The sequence below is a fragment of the Rana temporaria genome, chromosome 4, assembly GCF_905171775.1.
Source record: "Rana temporaria chromosome 4, aRanTem1.1, whole genome shotgun sequence".
NCBI lineage: Eukaryota > Metazoa > Chordata > Amphibia > Anura > Ranidae > Rana > Rana temporaria.
The window spans coordinates 159718495-159741272 of record NC_053492.1 but is presented as its reverse complement, the minus strand read 5'-3'; the positions used below and the strand labels follow the sequence as shown (position 1 = coordinate 159741272).

The window sequence follows — 22778 nt, the reverse complement described above, 5'->3', positions numbered from 1 at the left end:
GGGATGGATCTGTGACTATTCCCTGCTCAGCCATCCCTGCATTAACCCCTGCAATGCTCTGCCTTCTCTGCGCAATACTCTGCAATGCTCTGCCTTCCCTGCGCAATTACTCTGCAAAACACCCGCGCAATACTCTGCAGTACCCCCTTGCGCAATACTCTGCAGTACCCCCTTGCGCAATACTCTGCAGTACCCCCTTGCGCAATACTCTGCAGTACCCCCTTGCGCAATACTCTGCAGTACCCCCTTGCGCAATACTCTGCAGTACCCCCTTGCGCAATACTCTGCAGTACCCCCTTGCGCAATACTCTGCAGTACCCCCTTGCGCAATACTCTGCAGTACCCCCTTGCGCAATACTCTGCAGTACCCCCTTGCGCAATACTCTGCAGTACCCCCTTGCGCAATACTCTGCAGTACCCCCTTGCGCAATACTCTGCAGTACCCCCTTGCGCAATACTCTGCAGTACCCCCTTGCGCAATACTCTGCAGTACCCCCTTGCGCAATACTCTGCAGTACCCCCTTGCGCAATACTCTGCAGTACCCCCTTGCGCAATACTCTGCAGTACCCCCTTGCGCAATACTCTGCAGTACCCCCTTGCGCAATACTCTGCAGTACCCCCTTGCGCAATACTCTGCAGTACCCCTTGCGCAATACTCTGCAGTACCCCTTGCGCAATACTCTGCAGTACCCCTTGCGCAATACTCTGCAGTACCCCCGCGCAATACTCTGCAGTACCCCCGCGCAATACTCTGCAGTACCCCCGCGCAATACTCTGCAGTACCCCCGCGCAATACTCTGCAGTACCCCCGCGCAATACTCTGCAATACCCCCGCGCAATACTCTGCAATACCCCCGCGCAATACTCTGCAGTACCCCCTGCCGGTACTCTGCAGTACCCCTTGCGCAATACTCTGCAGTACCCCCGCGCAATACTCTGCAATACCCCACGCACAATACTCTGCAATACCCCCCACACAATACTCTGCAATACCCCCCACACAATACTCTGCAATACCCCCCACACAATACTCTGCAATACCCCCCACACAATACTCTGCAATACCCCCCACACAATACTCTGCAATACCCCCCACACAATACTCTGCAATACCCCCCACACAATACTCTGCAATACCCCCCACACAATACTCTGCAATACCCCCCACACAATACTCTGCAATACCCCCCACACAATACTCTGCAATACCCCCCACACAATACTCTGCAATACCCCCCACACAATACTCTGCAATACCCCCCACACAATACTCTGCAATACCCCCCACACAATACTCTGCAATACCCCCCACACAATACTCTGCAATACCCCCCACACAATACTCTGCAATACCCCCCACACAATACTCTGCAATACCCCCGCACCAATACTCTGCAATACCCCCCACACAATACTCTGCAATACCCCCCGCACCATACTCTGCAATACCCCCGCACCAATACTCTGCAATACCCCCACACCAATACTTTGCAATACCCCGGCCAATACTTTGCAATACCCCGGCCAATACTCTGCAATACCCAGAAAATACTCTGGGGAAAAAAATGTGTTTTAACCACTTCCCGCCTACGTCATATGAGGTCCTTGACTTTGTGCAGGGATATCTAAATGATGCCTGCAGCTACAGGCATCATTCAGATATCATTTTTTTCAGCCGGCGATTCTCTACACCATAAGAACGATCATGGCGGCTGTTCCGCCTCTTGATCGTTCTTACGGGAGGCAAAAAGGGACGTCCCCACTCCCTTCGCCCTCCGGTGCTTCTTCTGACTCACCGCTGCGATCGAAGCCAGGATCGTTTTTTTTTCTTGTTTTTTTTCAGGCTTCCCAGCCTAGAGGTGAGATGTGGGGTCTTATTGACCCCATATCTCACTGTAAAGAGGACCTGTCATGCTATATTCCTATTACAAGGGATGTTTCCATTCCTTGTAATTGGAATAAAAGTGATCAAAACATTTATTTTTGGGGAAAAACGTGTCAAACTAAAATAAATTAAGTAAAATGAACAATAAAAATAAAAAAAAAATATTTAAAGCGCCCCTGTTCCCGCGTGCTCGTATACAGAAGGGAATGTGTACGTAAGTCCCGCCCACATATGAAAACAGTGTTCAAACCACACATGTGGGGTATCGCTGCGAACGTTAGAGCGAGAGCAATCATTTTGGCCCCAAAAACTGTTTTATTTGCCAAAAAAATGCGTTCGAAAAATTGCTGTGCAAATACCATGCGCGATAAAAAGTTGCAACGACCGCCATTGTATTCTCTAGGGTCTTTGCTAAAAATGCATATATAATGTTTTGGGGTTCTATGTAATTTTCTAGCAAATAAATGATGATTTTTACATGTAGGAGAGGAATGTCAGAATTGGCCTGGGTGTTCCAGAACGCCTGATGGTGCTCTCTGCATGTCGGGCCTCTGTATGTGGCCACGCTGTGCAAAAGTCTCACACATGTGGTATCGCCATACTCGGGAGGAATAGCAGAATGTGTTTTGGGGTGTAATTTGTGGTATGCATATGCTGTGTGTGAGAAATAACCTGCTAATATGAAACTTTTGTGGGAAAAAAAAAAAAAAAAAAAAAAACCTTGATTTTGCAAAGAATTGTGGGAAAAAATTACAACTTCAAAAAACTCACCATGCCTCTTTCTAAATACCTTGGAATGTCTTCTTTTCAAAAAGGGGTCATTTAGGGGGTATTTGTACTTTTCTGGCATGTTAGGGTCTCAAGAAATGAGAGAGGCCGTCAGTACATCAGATGTGATCAAATTGATCAATTTTCAGTAATTGGTACCATAGCTTGTAGACCCTATAACTTTCACCCAGACTAAATCATATCCAAATTTTTTTTTTTTTTTTACCAAAGATATGTAGCAGTATACATTTTAGGCCAAATTTATGAAGAAAAATTCATTTTTTGCAAAATCTTATAATAGAAATGAAGAAAAATTCATTTTTTTACAAAATTTTCGTTCTTTTTTCATTTATAGCGAAAAAAATAAAAACCGCAGAGGTGATCAAATACCACCAAAAGAAAGCTCTATTTGTGGGAAAAAAAGGACAAAAATTTCATTTGGTTACAGTGTTGTATGACTGAGTTATTGTCATTCAAAATGTGAGAGCACCGAAAGCTGAAAATTGGTCTGGTTATTAAGTGGGTTTAAGTGCCCAGTTGTCAAGTGGTTAAGGGGATAAAATTGGTCAGATATAGTTTTTCTACTGTAGGTGTTATCTTGATTCCCAAGTATGTTAACCACTTAACCCCCGGACCATATTGCTGGTCAAAGACCAGAGCACTTTTTGCGATTCAGGACTGCGCCGCTTTAACTGACAATTGCGCGGTCGTGCGACGTGGCTCCCAAACAAAATTGGCGTCTTTTTTTCCCCACAAATAGAGCTTTCTTTTGGTGGTATTTTATCACCTCTGCGGTTTTTATTTTTTGCGCTATAAACAAAAATAGAGCGACAATTTTGAATTTTTTTTTATATTTTTTACTTTTTGCTGTAATAAATATCCCCCAAAAATATATAAAAAAAAACATTTTTTTCCCTCAGTTTAGGCCGATACGTATTCTTCTACCTATTTTTCGTAAAAAAAAAAAAATCGCAATAAGCGTTTATTGATAGGTTTGCGCAAAAGTTATAGCGTTTACAAAATAGGGGGTATTTTTATGGCATTTTTATTAATATATTTTTTTTACTAGTAATGGCGGCGATCAGCGATTTTTTTTCGGTACTGCGACATTATGGCGGACACTTCGGACACTTTTGACACATTTTTGGGACCATTGGCATTTTTATAGCGATCAGTGCTATAAAAATGCATTGGATTACTATAAAAATGCCACTGGCAGTGAAGGGGTTAACACTAGGGGGCGGGGAAGGGGTTAAGTATGTCCCTGTGTGTTCTTACTGTGGGGGGGGGGGGGGGGGGGGGGGAGTGGCCTCACTAGGGGAAACACTGATCCTCTGTTCATACATTGTATGAACAGAAGATCAGCATTTCCCCCGCTGACAGGACCGAGAGCTGTGTGTTTACACACACAGCTCCCTGCCCCCGCTCTGTAACGAGCAATCGCGGGTGCCCGGCGGTGCCCGGCGGTGATCGAGCCCGCCGGGCACACGCACGGCAGTCGGGGACCGGACGTATGTGGCCGCTCGAGGACCGGACGTATAGCTACGGGCTCTCGCCCAGAAGAGCCGACCTGCCGCCGTATAATGACGGTGGCTGGTCGGCTAGTAGTTAAAGCTTTTTTCTCCCAAGTAAATGGGAATTTTTCTGCAATGCTTTTTCTTCATTTTTATCTAAACCCAAGTTTAAGATTACAGTTTTTATGGGATTACATTTTGAAATTCGAAAGTTCCCCATATTTTATTTCTTTTATTACTCTAGGTAATGACAATCTTGGTTTGGTTAGGTATAGGAGTATGTCGTCTGCATAAGCAGCCACCTTATGTTCTTCCTCCCCCACTCTCACCCCTCCTATATCCAAGTTATTTTGTATTTTGGCTAATGGTTCCAATGATATTACATACAGGAGGGGGGAGAGTGGGTACCCTTGTCTAGTTGCGTTGGTCATCTTAAACACTGACGACATACTCCCATTGACCTTCACTCTAGCCGTTGGGTGATTGTATAAATTGTTTACCCATTTCATAAATCTGGGTCCCAGACCTATACTCCGCAATGTATCCATCATAAACCCCCAGTCGACTCGGTCAAATGCTTTTTCTGCATCTATTGACACGAGTACGACTGGGGGTTTCTTCTCTTTATCTTTATGTGGTAACAGTATGGTTCTTATGCTATTATCTCTTCCCTCCCTTCCTTTTACAAAACAGGCCTGAGTTTTCTCAGCTAAGCACACTTTCCTGCATGCATGCCTGGGCCAAGGGCAGATGGATTCCAGGAAGTAAATGTTACACTAATCATCTGTCTTTACTCAAGATGGCCGTGGCCAGAAAAGCTAGGGGGATGTTTTTCAAAGAGGTGTGATGTCTATGTGACAATAATGTCTATGCCACTTGCAGACTTATCTCTTTGATTTAGATCAGACAGTTTTATAAAAGTGCTACTGGAGGATAGGAAGATATACTCCTGGGCTCTGACAGGAGAAATGCTATGTTCAAACACAATTATATCTGCCCACCCCTACCCTCTGCTGCACATTCACAGACGCCTTTGTCTTTTGTGAATGAATTCACAAAAAACAACAGTTTTTGTGAATGGAGAGAGGCGGGCACAAAAGATGTATGCAACTCTGCTGCTCAGCTGAAGCAGCCAAGATAAAAAGGTCCAGCATTGGAGCTCAAGAACTATAGTGATAGCTACCCTTCTGAATCTCCATAAAAGGGTCAGATGTAAATTGCTAGTAGGTAGCAATGTTTGTCAGAAGAGATATTGTATTTGTTTTCTGACAAAAAAAATCTTTCACCATCATTTTTATTTATACACGCAGAAAACACACGCAGAAAACACACGCAGAAAACACACGCAGAAAACACTCTCAGCATCTGTAAAATGCCAATAGCAGGAGTCGGTTGGCAGGATAATGTGACTCCAGTGTACTGTGGTGATGTAGATGCATCAGTTGCCCTCTTGCCAAGTTCTGGGTGAAACACAAAACAAAAAGCAGGGGGTATCAGTGCGACAGAAGATGAGTAGATTTATTCCTGCCCATTATTCTGAGATGGGCACCTGCCTGTCTATGGGCAGCTTAACAAAAGCAAATTACAACTTTCCTTTCACTGTAATTTGCATGTATATTGTGTTCACTGTAAAGCATTAAAGTAGAAGTCCAGCCAAAATTAAGCTAAAACCTACTCTCACCCCTGTGCTAACTATCCTGTAAAGGAATAATGTGTATGCTTACCTAACCCAAGGGTCCTCTGGCCTGCTCACGTGATCTCCCCCAGCAGCAGGCTTCAGGACAGGGAGAGGGAAGGGGAAGTGGCTGCAGAGCCTACGTAGCAATGTTATCACTATACTTACCATGTGCCATCCATTGTCCACTGTCCCGCCTCTCACCGGAAGCATGCGATGGGAACTGATCACATGACCGAACCAGAGCCTCCTTAGATTAGGTAAGAATACACATCTTACCTTTACAGGGTAGTTAGCATAGGACTCAGAATGTGGGTGTGAGTAAGTGTAAGCGTAGGTTTTGACCTGACTTCTACTTTATTGTAGGCATTTTGTGTTCACTGTAAAGAATTGAATTGATACTAAAGTCTTGGGGTTTTTTTTGCTTAGAAATAACCAAACATACTTACCTGTTCGGTTGTAGTGGATTTGCACAGAGCAGCCCAGATCCTCCTCTTCCCGGGTCCCACTTTAGCACTCCTGGTCTCTCCCTCATGAGTGCCCCCACAGCAAGCAACTTGCTATGGGGGCACCCGTGCCGAGCTGCATCTTTGTGTGTCAATTCAGACACTGAGCCATGACTAAGCACCACCCCCTCTCTCTCCTCATTGGCTCATTGACTGACAGCAGTGGGAGCCAATGGCTCTCCGCTGCTGTCTCAGTCAATGAGGGGGGAGAGTCTCTCCTGCAACATCGCTGGATAGAGATGGGCTCAGGTAAGTATTAGGGGAGCTGCTGCACACAGAAGGTTTTTTATCTCAATGCATAGAATGCATTAGGATATAAAACCTTCTGCCTTTACAATCACTTTAATGTAGGGCTCACTAATGCCACTTTGCAAATTAGTGCTGCTGCACCAAACTTCAGTTTTCTTGTTTTTTTTATGGCATTGTTCATGCTGTTAAAAAAAAAAAAAAAAAAGGAAAGACACTTGCTACAGCCAAATTCATGAATTTTCCAAATAAAACACTGAAAGAACATTCTCTTCCCTGGTATGATTGTAAATCCTACATTCATTTAGGCTGAAGAGACAACAGACCTCACACACACGACAATTTCACTCACGTGTTATTAAAGCTAACAAGTAAAAAAAAAAAAAAAAAAAAAAAAAGGGATAGCATACAGCTACAGAGTACAGATGTAGGAGGATTGCGGAACTCGTAGTATATTGTGAAAGAAGCAAGCATGGGTTTGTAGGTGTACAGGTCACAGTGATCCCAAAATTACTGCAATAGCAAGGAGCACTGTGCAGAACAGGCAAATTCCACTTACACAAGGGCAAATCTACACTGCCTAGAAATCTCATCGCTTTGCCAGAAAGCGACAGGGATTTCACTATTAAAGCAAAGTGCCAGTGTCTGATCTAAGAACTGGAGACATTTGCCCTCAGCCACCAATACGACCGTTTTCAATTCATGCTTTTTAAGAACACATTGACAGATCAGACCTTAATTTTGAAATCTATTATTAAAACAGGATGTTCAATTTGTTTGGTGGCAACAATGCACAGCTGCAATTTAATCTGTCGGGTTAACTTTAAAAAAAAATTCCCCCTCTTTGACAGGTACCATTTCCCCACTCCTGGGAGACTGGGCCGCAGCGAATTACATCAGCAGCTTGGCTCCCTCCTCTTTCCCCCGCCGCCAGGCCAGCATGAGAGCATAGCGGTGCCTGGCGCATGCGCAGTGGGGACCTGGCTTGAAGCCATAATGCTTCACTGCTGGGGACTCTTACTGGCAATGGCAGCCCCCGACAGCTGATGGAAACGTGAGCTGCTGTGCCGACATCGCTGGACTCCAGGACAGGTAAGTGTCCTATTAATAAAAGTCAGCAGCTGCAGTATGTGTAGCTGCTTGCTTTTAATTTTTGCAGAGGTGGATGGACATCTGCTTTAATCACCACTGGGTCTTTATTTTTTGCTAAACAAATGGGTAAAAAAAAAAAAAAAAAAAAAAAGAAGGAGAAGACAGAAAATGTTAAAAAAAAAAAAAAAGAAATAAAACGTTTCTCCTGGGTTACTGTTAAAAAAATTATGCAAATAAGTAATTTTTTTCCTTCACTGATGTGCGGTGATGAGGCGGCACTGATGATCAGTGCCCCTATTGCCAGTTTTCAGCTCTCCTTACGTGCTGTCAGCGTGAGAGGAGGATTTCCGATAACTAGACAAAAAACTTCCCTCCAAAGGAGGAAAAACACTGAGTCAACAATAAATCAAAATAATATTGAAAAAAAGACCACACGTGTATGTGGAAAAAAGCTGCCAGTACCAATACTCTAAGATACCCAAAGTAAGAACAAAATATAAAACCAAGGTACAGCGTTGTGCATATAATAAAAATGAAATAAACCAACATACATGTGACAATAATTGATCAGCATACATGTGACATGATAGATTGCATGTGGAAAATGAAAACAACATCCAAAAAGGTTGATCCACAGAGATAAATAAAAGGTGAAGTTCATATAGAGTGATCTGTAGCAAAAATGAAGATTCGTATGAACGGAATTCCACCACCAAAAGGACACCAACTCGTGTATTGTAGTCTCCTTACCACAGATGTATGACCACCGTTACAGTGGTCATAACAGACGCAGGGATATTTAAAGTCTTCCCGGGCAGACTGTCTCCAGATAAGTGTGCTGAGGGAACCAATCCAAATAAACTTGCTCCAATAGGGGTATACCGGATTCAAACTCTCATGAAATGAGAAATAAGGGGGAACCCCATAGTGTAATACCGTAATGAAAAGCGGGGTTATTAAAGAATAAAGTTGCACTTACAATTATAAAAGGTAATCAAGCGCGGTGTATATAAAAAAGAAGCGGCGTCTCCTCTGACGCATTACCCACGCAATACCGACGGAGATACGCTACACGGAGCTCAGCAGATGGGAGACAGCTCAGAGGAGACGCCGCTTCTTTTTTATATACACCGCGCTTGATTGCCTTTATAATTGTAAGGGCAACTTTATTATTTAATGAACCCGCTTTTCATTACGGTATTACACTATGGGGTTCCCCCTTATTTCTCATTTCATGAGAGTTTGAATCCGGTATACCCCTATTGGAGCAAGGTTATTTGTATTGGTTCCCTCAGCACACTTATCTGGATACAGTCTGCCCGGGAAGACTTTAAATATCCCTGCGCCTGTTATGACCACTGTAAAGGTGGTCATACATTTGTGGTAAGGAGACTACAATACACGAGTTGGTGTCCTTTCGGTGGTGGAATTTCGTTCATACAAATCTTAATTTTTGCTACAGATCACTCTATATGAACTTCACCTTTATCTCTGTGGATCAACATTTGTGGATGTTGTTTTCATTTTCCACATGCAATCTCTCATGTCACATGTATGCTGATCAATTATTGTCACATGTATGTTGGTTTATTTCATTTTTATTATATGCACAGCGCTGTACCTTGGTTTTATATTTTAGATTTCCAATAACTGTTTACACATCTGTGATCAGCTGTGGCCGGATACAGCTGATCACCTGATAAAGCGTCACCATAAAACACACATCCAATTCGCATAAGTGTGAACAAAGCCTAAAAGGGGTTCTAAAGGCAGAAGTTTTTTTATCTTAATGCATTCTTTGCATTAAGATAAAAAGAAACTGTGTGCACCCCCCCTCAGCCCCCCTAATATTTTCCTGAGCCTCATCTTGATCAAGCAATGTTGCCCGAGAGCCTTGGATATTGGGGTCTATCCCCCCTCATTGGCCGAAACACAGCAGTGGGTGCCATTGGCTCCAGCTGCTGTCAAAGTCAGTGAGCCAATGAGAAGGGGCAGGGCAGAACCACAGCTCCACGTCTGAATGGACTCACAGAGCACAGGCTCGGTTCAGGTGCCCCCATAACAAGCTGCTTGCTGTGGGGGCAGGAAGGAGGGGCCAGGAGTGCCAGCGAGGGACCCAAGTTGCTCCATACAAAACCACTGCACAGAGCAGGTAAATATAACATGTTTGATACTAAAAAAAAAAAAAAAAAAACACACACACAAGACATCAATTTTTCTTTAAAAAATGTTAGCTTTTAGCAAGGTGGTATTAAGAGGCTTTAATATCCCTTTAAACCATTGTGTAAAACTGTGAGGTTTGTGGAAAATGATAAGTGAGTTTTGCTTGTAGAGTTGTACATAGAAGAAGCAATATTTATTTATTTTTTAAATAACTCAGTCATACAAATGACCAATAAAAGACCATGGGCAACCTCATTTCAGATACTGAAGACCATTGATCTATTCAAGATCTCTGGTAGTGGCATGCTTGGTTAAAAATAGGACATTTACTTTTCCTGAATGCATTCCAAACACACTGCCATTGCAATATGCATTGTTAATGCCACCCCAAACACAGACTAAAAATGCATTGCGTTTTCAGGCACCAGACTGCATGGTACCAAAATATCATGCGATTTGGTGCGTTTTTTTTCCCAAAAGTAGCATGGTCTACATTTCTGCACAATTCTTAACCAAAAAAAGAATTTTAAAGGGTCAGTAAAGAAAAAATTTGTATTTTTTTAAAATAACAAACATGTTATACTTACCTCCTCCACTGTGCAGTTCGTTTTGCACACAGTGGCCCCGATCCTGGTCTTCTGAGGGTCCCTCGGCGGCTGTCTCAGCTCTTCCCCGCAACAACTCCACACAGATATGCGAGCGAGCTTGTGTTGCAGTGTGTACAGTAGTTTTATTTCAGCACAGCGCAGGTCATCACACACTGGCCGAAAGAACTCTATGAAATGTCACTGGAAAAAAAAACAGTGCAATGCACCTGTAACAGTGCATCAACCCAGACCAGACCACACACCACCGTCAGATCGTGGGTGCAATGCTTTGCAGGATCGTAGTAAAGAAGATTTTTTTTTTTACCTGCAAAAAAGATGTGCATTTTTTTTATTTATTTTTTTATTTATTTTTTTAAACAGAGGTGAACGTATCCTTTAACCACTTGCCACTTATACCCCCCCCCCCCCCTTCCTAACCATGCCAATTTTAAGCTTTCAGCACTGTGACATTTTGAATGACAATTACTCAGTCATGCAACACTGTACCCATATAAAATTTTTGTCCTTTTTTCACAGGAATAGAGCGTTCTTTTGGTGGTATTTTATCGCTACTGGGGGGAAAAAAAGATAAAAAATGTTGTTTAAAAACAAAAATGCATTTTTCTTCATTGTGTTTATAAAATTTAGCAAATTAGTAATTTTTCTTTATGAACAAAAATGGGAGTATAGCCTCATGTAAAAATAAATAATGAATAATAAAGACGTACCATCATCCCAGTTAGATGAGAAAATAGGGGGAGTGGGGGCAAGGGAATATTATGTAAAAAAAGTTTATTAATACAAATTTGCAAAACAGATAGTTGTACATATCAACGATACAACTTGATATGTACAACTATCTGTTTTGCAAATTTGTATTTATAAACTTTTTTACAAAATGTTGTTTATATTGTTTTATCAGTACCGAGATAGTCCCTTCATTCAACTGTGTGGGTAGCTTTGGGTCTAGCCTCAGCAACTATTCCCTTGCCCCCACTCCCCCTATTTTCTAATTTTTCTTTATACATTTTGTCCAAAGGGGCATGGATGAGGTACAGGCGAGTACTGCTGCAGCCTCCCTCCTCTCACGCTGTACCGATCTGTGTGTGCAAAGTGCGAGGAGAGGAGACAGCTGAACCGGATATGCGCTGGTTTGTTGACAAGTGATTGCTCCGTCATTGGGACAAAGCGATCACATTGTAAAAGGCAGCTGTCATTGGCCCTTTACCCCGGTCCAAAGGACGCGCCGATCATGGACATTTCCAGGTGCGTGCCGTCCCAGATTAAGACGACCGCGCTGTAGCCGTCATTTGGCTATGGCCCGGTCGGCAAGTGGTTAAGACAAGGGGGGGGTGGCGAGTATAAAAATAAATAAAACAAAAACAAAGAAAGTCACCACATTTCAAGACTGCCAAGCTGAAATTTTTGAATAGAACACCACTTTAAAGTTCTCCATGTTCAGGACAAACATTTTCCAAATACTTTTTATATTCACTTTACAATCAAGGTAAAGCAAAGGGAGGCAAATAGAAATGGTTTGCATCTTACCGTTCACACTGCTTGCAGAAATTCAAGGAGACTTGCTTTGGAATTCCTTCACTGATGTCAACTTGTGTCCGCAGACATGATACACACATGTTCGCAGGGTTTGGCGGGATTGGAATGCCACACTGACAACAAAGACTAAAACAGAAAAACATTATTTTAATTCTAATAATGCAATCTAGATTAATATATCGTTTTAATCTACAGCAGTTTCCTTTTTCTAAATGTTTCAACTAATAGGTGCAGGCCTCAGCATTATGTCTCTGGGAACCTCTGCAGCTGATTTAAGGGCTGTGCCAAGAAAAGCTAAGATGACCCTTGTAGATCTATATTATAAAACACTTGGTTTTATGAGCCCGTTTGTAGAATATTTTCAAATGTGTGATTTTTAAACTGAACCTGTTCCCAAACTAGGCACAATAAAGAATTTACATATTCTAAACAAGCAGTAAAACCACCTCTGTATCTATAAACATTGTGGATAAATGCAACTATACACAATAGAAACACTAAATTTGCAGTCCCTTTCCTCTTTACTTTCTCTGAAGATCAGAATCTTGGTAGGCTGCTTTTACAGGCATATGAGCTTTTATTTCAGCTTGAAGAAGCTTGTTATTTTTTGGGCTCTATTGAATGTTTTTATTGAGCTTATTTGAGCTCCTTGGAGCTTCTTTTTTTTTTTGAGCATAAGATTTTTATTTCACAAGCTAATTTTTCCCATTTTTTTTGTGTGTTTTCAAGCTTATTTGAACGTTTTTTATACTCCGTCGCATGTTTTTGGGCACTTAGGCATCTTTTGTGCTCCTCTCAAAAATTCTAATTTGTTGGGTGTCATTTTCTGCCTGTAGAAGCATATGCATGTAGAACGCCTGAAAAGGCCATAACGGACATATTGGCTAACAAAGAGGGGAGTTTCCAGGCAGAAAAAAATAAGAGCTTAAAAAAGCTTAAGGCCTGGTTCACACCTATGCATTTTTTTAGCGCTTTTTCAGTTTTGCAGAAACACACTACAGTTCATTTAACATGGTTTCCCATGGATGTAGTTCACATCTGTGCATTTTATGAAAAGAGCCAGGGACTTTTTCTCAGATTTTTGGTTCCATAGACTTCAATGGATAAAAAGCATGCATTAAAAAACGCAAAATACAGCGGGAATATGCAAAGTGCAACCTGCATAGGTGTGAATCAGGCCTAAAAGCTTATAGGAGACAGATTAAAAAAAAAAAAAAGGGAGAAGGGGGGGAGCACTCACATTTGCCACAATTTAGAAGACAAAAGAAGGGGCAATTACTCAAAAAGATGGCAATTGATGGTCGGATTTTGGAGGCAACATGGGAATATATAAAAAAAATATACATTTTATTACAAAATAGGACATTTTTACAAAAGGCAATAGTAAAACCATCTAAGATATGTGGTATAAATGAACAATATCCTCTGTACATCGTCTACGCGTTTTCGCCATTGGACTTCCTCAGGACGAGCAGAAGAGATTTAACAATGTAAAGATATATTTCATTGTCTCAAAGCATTCCAAAAGGATGTAAAAGAGGGTAGTGTAGAGAGATCCAAATGTACTCGGAATATCTCCAAGATCCGAAACAGAGATCCACTGAACCTATGATAGCAACCATAGGAGGGGGCACCACAGGTACACAAAAACACGAAAACCAGATCTAAACCTGAAAGATCCAGGCATGTATAAGCACAGGCTATTACCCCGGGGCACACCGCGTCTTTCAATCATCCAGGTGTTTGCTGCTTCACAGACTTTATTGTCTGTTTGGCTGGCCACTAATATAAATAGTATTTGGATGTAACTTCCATACAACTGACTAAGACTACATATATTGCCATTGGCTACTATACACTATATTGGTCTGCCCCGGGATGAAGGTTCTGCCTGGATCTTTCAGGTTTTGTAATAAAATGTATATATTTTTCATATATTCCCGTGTTGCCTCCAAAATACGACCATCAATTGCCATCTTTTTGAGTAATTGCCCCTCCTTTTGTCTTATAGGAGCCACTTCTTTGCGCTTCCTTGAACTTCAGTGTGCATGAGCCCTTAAAGCAGAGTTCCACCCAAAAGTGGAACTTCCGCTTTTAGGACTCCTAACCCCCTGACATGCCATCTGGCATGTCATTTTTTTAGGCCAATTTGTATTCTGCTACATATTTTTGGTAAAAAAAAAATAAGCGTATATTGATTAGTTTGTGCAGAAACTATGATCTATGGGATAGATCTATGGGATAGATCTAGGGACTTTTTTTTTCTTAGTAATAGCGACGATCAGCGTTTTTTTAGCGGGACTGTGACATTGCGATAGACAAATTGAACACTAAGTGACACTTTCTGGGGACCAGCGACACCAATACAAAGATCAGTGCTAACAAAAAAAAAATGCACTGTCATAGCATACTTGACACTGGCAGGGAAGGGGTTATCAGGGGCAATCAAAGGGTTAAATGTGTTCCCTGGGAGTGTTTTCTAACTGTGTGGTGGATGCCGACAATGGACAAAGAGAGATCTGGGTTCCTGATTAGTAGGAATCACAGATTTCTCTCTGTCTGACAGAACGAAGGTCTGCCTTGTTTACATAGTCAGACCGCTGTTCTGTCATTCCCGATAATGTCCAATCACAGGGGGAGTCGGCACTCGCGCCCCAGACCAGGGAGTGCGAACGTAGAGGTACGTTGTTTCAGGCAGCCGGGCCACCTTGCCATGTGAATGTGAATGTGCGGTGGGAGATCAGGAAGTAGTTAAAAGTCAGCAGCTACACTTTTTGTAGCTGCTGACTTTTAATAAACAAAACCGTGTAGAACTCCACTTTAAGCTGTTAGTAATTGACTGAAGCTGACTTCAATCTTTGTTGTGATCTTTGAGAATGAATTAGTTCATGCAACATGCAGAATATGTAAAAACTCTCAAGGGGATCTTCACCCTAGGAACAAAAAAATAAAAGTCCACAATAAGAATACTGTAGTCGGCGACTTTTAATAAAAACACACGTACCTATCCAGGGATCTAGAGCCGTCCTCATCTGCCGATGCGGACATCTTTAGTGTATGGAGTCACCTATGACTCCTTGTGGCTTTACAGCCAGCTTCCCGCTACGTTTTATGAATAGCCCCGCAGCCTTCTGAGACCTGTGACGTGTTCCAAGAGGCTGTGGGCTGAACTTCCACTCGGATTGCCTAAGCTAGCAGATTTAGTCATTCATGTAAAGTCTAACAAATTAAAGCTCAACCCTAATTAACACTTTTTAAGCAGTTACAGCAACTTTTTATTTATTTTTTACATTTGAGCAGCATACTGATGAACACATTTCTGTCCCACTGGCAAGTTGTTTGTTAGTGCCTGTGCACTGCAGTAAACTTGCTGCTGTACAGTAGATTGCAGGTCAAAAGTAGACTCTTTCAGCTCTGGCATTTACAAAAATCTACTTAGTGTATCGATGAACACAGACCTACATTAATTTGGGTCTTTTACATCTGCCATAAGTTCAGATTTAAGATTTAAATTTTTCCAAAATTAAACTGCTTACATGTTGCCTTGGCTGCTTGTTGCCGGCCCCTTCATGTACTCCATTTTCACAACTATATATCTAGAATAGAAAAACACAAGGAAAAAGTCACCAATAGACAACATGTTACCTTTATATTCTTTGTCAAGGAACAAATATTTTCATTATAAACACATATGGGTCTATTTATAAACGGTTTTTACACAAGATTCACATGGTTTCCAATTAGAAAATTGTGTGAATTTTGAACAAAAAAAATGTACAGACACTTTACTATGATTCACAGTTTTGTAATTGTTAAAACACCAGTAACATCATAGGTTAACCACGGCCACCTTCTTCTTCAACCTATGATCTGCCCATACTTACTTGAACTGCTGGATCAACCCAACCTCCCAAATACAGCAGGAAGAAAAAAGGGTAAATGTGGAATGGCTTATTCCCTCTTCCATTGTGAATAGAGATGGATGGCTTCACATTTTGAATATCTGTGCACGTGACGTGATAATACAGACTTCCACCTTCAGCAGAGCTTATCTCACCATTTACCTTTGAAATGCCCAGTTGTCACAAGTGATGGTCAAAAAAAAAGGATGCGAAAAAAAGCTAAATTGGCAATTATCCAATTAATAAAACTGAACTCCGGGATAAGAAAATATTGTCCAAGTACAAATGTCATGTGTATTCTACTTGTATCTTTGTGCGTTTCTTCCAGATCTGTGCAGTAATCCAGGGTGAAACATCTGTGTAGGAGCTTCCTGTAATACAGACCAGTATGTGCCGCTCTCTCCCCTTGTGCAGGGTGACTGGTCTTGTATCTGCCCCCTCCTGTAGTTTTCTGCAGACAGTCTATTGTGTGGGGTCTGCTGGTCCCTCCCACAGCTCCGCTCTCTGCACAAACTATGTATAGCAGTATTATGTCAGACAGTACTTGTCTTACAAGGTAATATCTTGGTTTGCCAAGGCATTGGTTGCACACAAAGTAGAATTATATTCTTTGTGGCCATTAATATATTTAAAATGAAAGTATTATGCTCGGTGTTTGTTTTAAAAACAGTTAGCAACAAGGAAAATTTGTCATTAAAGCAGAGCTTTCTAGCAGTTCCGCATTAAGTCCTCCACATACCAGCCCCAGACCCACATTTCGCAGATATTTTTTTTCGGGGGGGGGCTAGTTTTGACAGGCTCTCACTCACATTTTTTTGCTCTGATCGCCTGGGCGATTCAAGCAGAAGATGTCCTTATTTCTTCTGAGAAATCCTCACTTCCTGTTCTTCTGTCTGTAACTCCACACAGTAATGCAACACTTTCTCCCTGGTGTGGAGTGTCATGCTCGCCCCCTTCCTTGGACTACAAAAGAGTCAGGACGCTCTCTACATTGCAGATAGAGAAAGGAGCTGTGTGTTAGTGGGCGTCCTGACTCTCCAGTAGTCCAAGGGAGGGGTCAAGCATGACACTCCACACCAGGAAGAAAGCCTTGCATTACTGTGTGAAGTTACAGACAGAAGGACAGGAAGTGAGGATTTCTCAGAAGAAATAAGGACATTTAAAAGCAAAATGGAAGGATGCGGTAAGGGAAGGAGGACTGCACTAAGGTAAAGGAAGCTATTTAGGAAAAATAAATTACCTTTACAACCCCTTTAACCCAAGAGAAATAGTTACATGATAATTTGCTGTGGCTATGGAATTCCCCATGTGCACCAGTATGTAACAAAAAGGTGGGGATGTTGTGACATCTTTAACCTAACCACATGGCCATATCTGATCAATGACCCTCTCTGAATGTGACCACAGCAGGTACAATCTTAGCTCATGCCTAGTCATAAGCCTGAGCTATTCAAATTTTCCCAGTCTAGGGATTAGGTATGAGATTGGCCATAGTCTGACCCTGCCAGGAAGCGGTCACTGTCCTCAGCCAATCATAAGCAGCCAAATCATTCCCCACTCTGCAGCCATATGCATATAATCCCCTTGTATATGTGGGGCTGCAGAGCAGGGTATGCCTTGGCCACTTATGACTGACCAAGGATAGTGACAGCAGTATACTGCTCTAAGCAGCACCATGTCTGCTTGATGGGTGGTAAGCCATCTGTTTTAAGCACCTACTTACCAACTATGTAAAAGAGGCCCAAAAGTCAGGCTGGAGGCAGAAGAGGTGGAGGGTGAGGCCAAAATGACTTGCACGGTAAAGCAGGCCATACATATGGATCAAAATTTGTCCGGTTCAGCAGGAAGGAACCAGTCAAGACTTAAACCTTCTATGGACAGGCTGTTTGGATCGACTTGGGTACAACCAGCCTGTCGGATATTTCTACATATGATTACTGTAGGTGGCTATAGCCACTAGCAGTAATCATGTTCTGCTGGCCCAGAGGGATCCCTGTTCCCCCCTCCCTGCTGGCAAAGCACAACAGCACTGTGAAAGGCACTCCCCATCAATACTGATTGTTGATGTGGGAATTTAGTGGGTTTTCTTTCCTTCCACCCACAGTGAAAGGAAAGAAAATCTATGGGCTGCTTAGTGGGGATGAGCTCAGGCACATTTAAACAAGAGTCCAAACCCAGCACATATACAAGGGGAGTATATATTTACAACTGTGGGGGGGAAACGCCTCAGCCAATTATGATTGGTTGTCCGCTTTGACAGCTTCCTGGTAGGTTCAGACAGTCCAAACACACCAGAGTTTACCATAACTTTTTACAGACAATAGATCACCATACCACCCAACTTTTTAAAGCGGTTCTCCACCCTAAAGTGGAGTCCCGCTGATCGGAACCCTCCCCCCCTCCGGTGTCACATTTGACACCTTTCAGGGGGGAGGGGGGTGCAGATACCTGTCTAAAGACAGGTATTTGCACCCACTTCCGGCCCGGCATTCACGGGCAAAAGACGGGCATTGCGTCACATCCCGTCGCCCCCCCCCCCCCCCCGTTGTGTGCTGGGAACACTCGGCTCCCAGCACACAGCGGGAGCTAATCGGCGGGCGCGGCGCGACTCGCGCATGCGCTGTAGAGAACCGGGCAGTGAAGCCGCAGCGCTTCACTTCCTGGTTCCCTCACCGTGGATGGAGGGGGGAACAGCAGGGTGACGAGCGATCGCTCGTCATCTGCTGCGGACGGCACTGGACTCCAGGACAGGTAAGTGTCCTTATATTAAAAGTCAGCAGCTGCAGTATTTGTAGCTGCTGGCTTTTAGGGCTCTTTCACACGGAGCGGACCGTTTCCGGGTCCGCTCCGTGTGTCTCCGTCTGCATCAGTTCCGCTCCGCCGAACGGAAGAAAAATAGGGTTTCTTCTGTTCGGAAAAGCGGATCCCGACTGACGCGGACGCTAGCGGATGCTCCATCCACTAACGGACGCGTTCCCACAGGGATTCATTACAAGTCCGTTAACGGACTTGTAATGAGCGGACGAACGGTCCGCTAGTGTGAAAGGACCCTATATATATTTTTGGGGTGGAACATCCGCTTTAAGATGGAAATGAGGGACACCCATTAGCAAAAGTTTGTAGGCATAGGCCACACCCCCTGCCATTCCCCCCTAAAGGAGGTCGGGGGTGTGTGTGTTTTCAGCCCGCACATGCTTTTTTTTTTTTTTACAACTACTTTATACTGCCTTTTGAAATGCACAAATGCAGCAATTTAGAAATTGGATGAAAGATTTTGCACTTTTTGATAGATAGTGCATTTTATATACAACTATATAGATCATGAGACCCAAATGAGGGGCAGAGGGACTTTATTCCAAATCAGGGTGAGTTGGGGCTTATTTATCACTCTCACAGTCTCAGGTAACAGTGCTGGGATCAGTCTGTGTGCCTCCCTATAGGAATACACTGAGAGACATACACTGGGGCTGTGTCAGGGTCTCTTTAACTTACTATCAAGCTGGGACATTTAGTGCCACTACTACTCTCCAGCCTTTGGCCGATGTGTCGCCTGTGAGAAGCATGTGACTGGCTGTGAATGCGGTGTAGGTGAGTAGACAGTCCGCCCCCACCAAACATGTAAAGAATACACTTTAGTGACCATTGGTGCCCATCCTGTACACTCACCTCCGGCGGGTGCCACCATGAACACAAAGATAGCAGCCCGATCACAATACAGCGACTCTCACTGCAGCACCATGTGGCACGACATCAGCTTCCGCATTACGTCACCATCCTGAGGACCCACACAGAGGCTGCCCTGGGCACTGCCTGCTCGAACTGTGTGCAGGGAAGCGCCTGTAGGAAACATGTGTCTGGTACATTCTTCTCGGATAATTCCTAGTGGGTCAGTGACACGTGTTACAGATGGAAAGACAAGTACATGTTCCATTCGAAGGAACTCTGACAAAAGTCACCTACCTGACCCCTTTATGTGGGGAGGACCCCATTATGTGAGGAGGATCCCTTTATGTGAGGAGGATCCCTTTATGTGAGGAGGATCCCTTTATGAGAGGTGGACCCCTTTATGTGAGGAGGACCCCTTTATGTGGGGAGGATCCCTTAGTGTGAGGAGGACCCCTTTATGTGAGGAGGATCCCTTTATGAGAGGTGGACCCCTTTATGTGAGGAGGACCCCTTTATGTGGGGAGGATCCCTTTATGTGAGGAGGACCCCATTATGTGAGGAGGATCCCTTAGTGTGAGGAGGACCCCTTTATGTGAGGAGGATCCCATTGTGTGAGGAGGACTCCTTTATGTGAGGAGGACCCCATTATGTGAGGTGGACCCCTTTATGTGGGGAGGACCCCTTTATGTAAGGAGGATCCCTATATGTGAGGAGGATCCCTTTATGAGTGGAAGACCCCTTTATGTGAGGAGGACCCCTTTATGTGAGGTGGACCCCTTTATCTGGGGAGGACCCCTTTATGTGAGGAGGATCCCTTAGTGTGAGGTGGACCCCTTTGTGTGAGGAAGACCCCTTTATGTGAGGAGGATCCCTTTATGTGAGGAAGACCCCTTTATGTGAGGAGGACCCCTTTATGTGAGGAGGATCCCTTTATGTGAGGAGGACCCCTTTATGTGGGGAGGACCCCTTTATGTGAGGAGGATCCCTTAGTGTGAGGTGGACCCCTTTGTGTGAGGAAGACCCCTTTATGTGAGGAGGACCCCTTTATGTGAGGAGGATCCCTTTATGTGAGGAGGATCCCTTTATGTGAGGAGGATCCTTTTATGTGAGGTGGACCCCTGTGTGTGAGGAAGACCCCTTTATGTGAGGAGGATCCCTTTATGTGAGGAAGACCCCTTTATGTGAGGAGGACCCCTTTATGTGAGGAGGATCCCTTTATGTGAGGAGGACCCCTTTATGTGGGGAGGACCCCTTTATGTGGGGAGGACCCCTTTGTGCGAGGAGAACCCCTTTATGTGAGGAGGACCCCTTAGTGTGAGGAGGACCCCTTTTATGTGAGGAGGACCCCTTAGTGTGAGGAGGACCCCTTTTATGTGAGGAGGACCCCATTATGTGAGGAAGACCCCTTTTATGTGAGGCGTCTGTACCAGCGGAACTCTGGAATAAGCAGATATTGGGGGTTATTTACAAAAGGCAAATCCACTCTGCACTACATGTGAAAAGAGCACTTGAAATTACACTTGGAAGTGCAGTCGCTGTAGATGTGAGGGGGAACATGCAAGGAAAATAAAAAACAGTATTTTAGCTTGCACATGATTGGATGATAGAAATCAGCAGAGCTTCCCCTCATTTCAGATCTTCCCCTCAGATCTACAGCGGCTGCACTTTGTAGTGCAAAGTGGATTTGCCTTTCGTAAATAACCCCCACTGTCTAAATACAAGAGTCATGTGTATTGTTCCTTGGATCCTGGTGTGCTTTGTGTACAGATCTGTGCAGCAATCCGGTGTGAACCTTTGTGTAGGAGCTTCCTGTAATAAAGACCAGTCAGTGCTGCTCTCTGTCCTTGTGCAGGGTGATTGGCCTTGTCTCCGCCCCCTCTTCTAGTTTCCTGCGGGCATCCAGTAGAGGGTGGAGCTTCTAGGTCCCTCCTACAGCTCTGCTCTTAGCCCAGGCTTTGTACAGCACAGTGTTGATGTCACTGCTACTTTTGCAAGGTAATATCCAGGTTGTGGTGCACACAGCCTTGACTGGTATCCTTTGTGGATATTGAAGAATTTAATTAAAGCCAAACTTCATCATGACCTTTCTTTTAACTGAAGTTTAGCAATGCCTCTAACTTGTAAAATCATATTATTTGGTCTGAATAGCCTCCCTGCTGACAGTAATCCAGCTTGTCTCTCTGCCATCCCTTGCCTGTCCTAAGTGACTCACTAAGGCTCATTTACACTTGTGGTTGGGAGCAGTAAAAATGTGTGGTTGAGCCCCCTAATGGCTCCCCCTTAAAGTGGTTGTAAAACCTCACATACACCCGGTGAAGTGCCTGACCTCAGGTAATGCACAGTGATTAAATAAATTATCCTACAAACGTTGTACCTGTTTATCTGCAGTCTTCTCTTCTCTACACCGGTTCGAAGTCCAGCATTTATACAGCTTGTCTGAGCTTTCGGAAAGTAGGGGTGGGTAGCTGAAGAGTTTCACAGTGAGATCTGATTGGAGGGAACAAGCATTTTAATTAAACTCCAATTTATTCATATGACCCATGTCCTCGCCGACACAAAACAGGTGATAGCCAAAAATTGGCTCTCTAATCATATATCAATGTCTGAGCTTAATGCACAATAAAGGCAGTTTATACTCACCATTATGGCTGAAACGCGTTAACTTCTGCTGTACATATTTATCTTTTATGGAGTCACACAAATAATGTGGACTTATTGAAGAGCATGTATGGAGTTGCGGATGGCTCAGGAGGATCTCTACATAGTTTGGGATAGTAGCACCTTTTTCTTCTATTGACTCGTTCATACTCCCCTCTCCTCCAGCAGTCCTGTCCCTCACCGGCGCAGTCATCTTCTCCTGTTTTTACTGGTTTTCAGCCATCTTCATTGGCCAGCACGGTTTGATGTCACTCCTGCACATGCACAGGAGGCTGCCAATCCAGCACACAAGGAACAGGCCGGCCGCTTTAACCACTTCAGCCCCGGACCATTTGGCTGGCCAAAGACCAGAGCACGTTTTGCGATTCGGCACTGCGTCGCTTTAACTGACAATTGCACGGTCGAGCGACATTGCACCCAAACAAAATTTACGTCCTTTTTCCCACAAATAGAGCTTTCTTTTGGTGGTATTTGATCACCTCTGCAGATTTTATTTTTTGCGCTATAAACAAAAAAGTGCGACAATTTTGGAAAAAAAGCAATATTTTTTACTATAAT

The 22778-nt window shown here is 43.6% G+C and overlaps 1 protein-coding gene across 1 annotated transcript in view; it reads right to left on the bottom strand.

Annotated features, from left to right (window-relative positions):
- The window catches only part of NMD3 (NMD3 ribosome export adaptor), a 95408-nt gene extending 75725 nt beyond the window's left edge, over positions 1–19683 (bottom strand). The window contains exons 1-3 of the mRNA XM_040349280.1: positions 19563–19683; positions 15531–15590; positions 11986–12120 (exon numbers count right to left, since the gene is read on the bottom strand). Of these exons, the coding sequence (XP_040205214.1) occupies positions 11986–12120; positions 15531–15574 (179 nt within the window). The 5' untranslated portion in view covers positions 15575–15590; positions 19563–19683. The remainder of the gene's footprint in view (positions 1–11985; positions 12121–15530; positions 15591–19562) is intronic.
- Positions 19684–22778: the final 3095 nt, after the last annotated feature.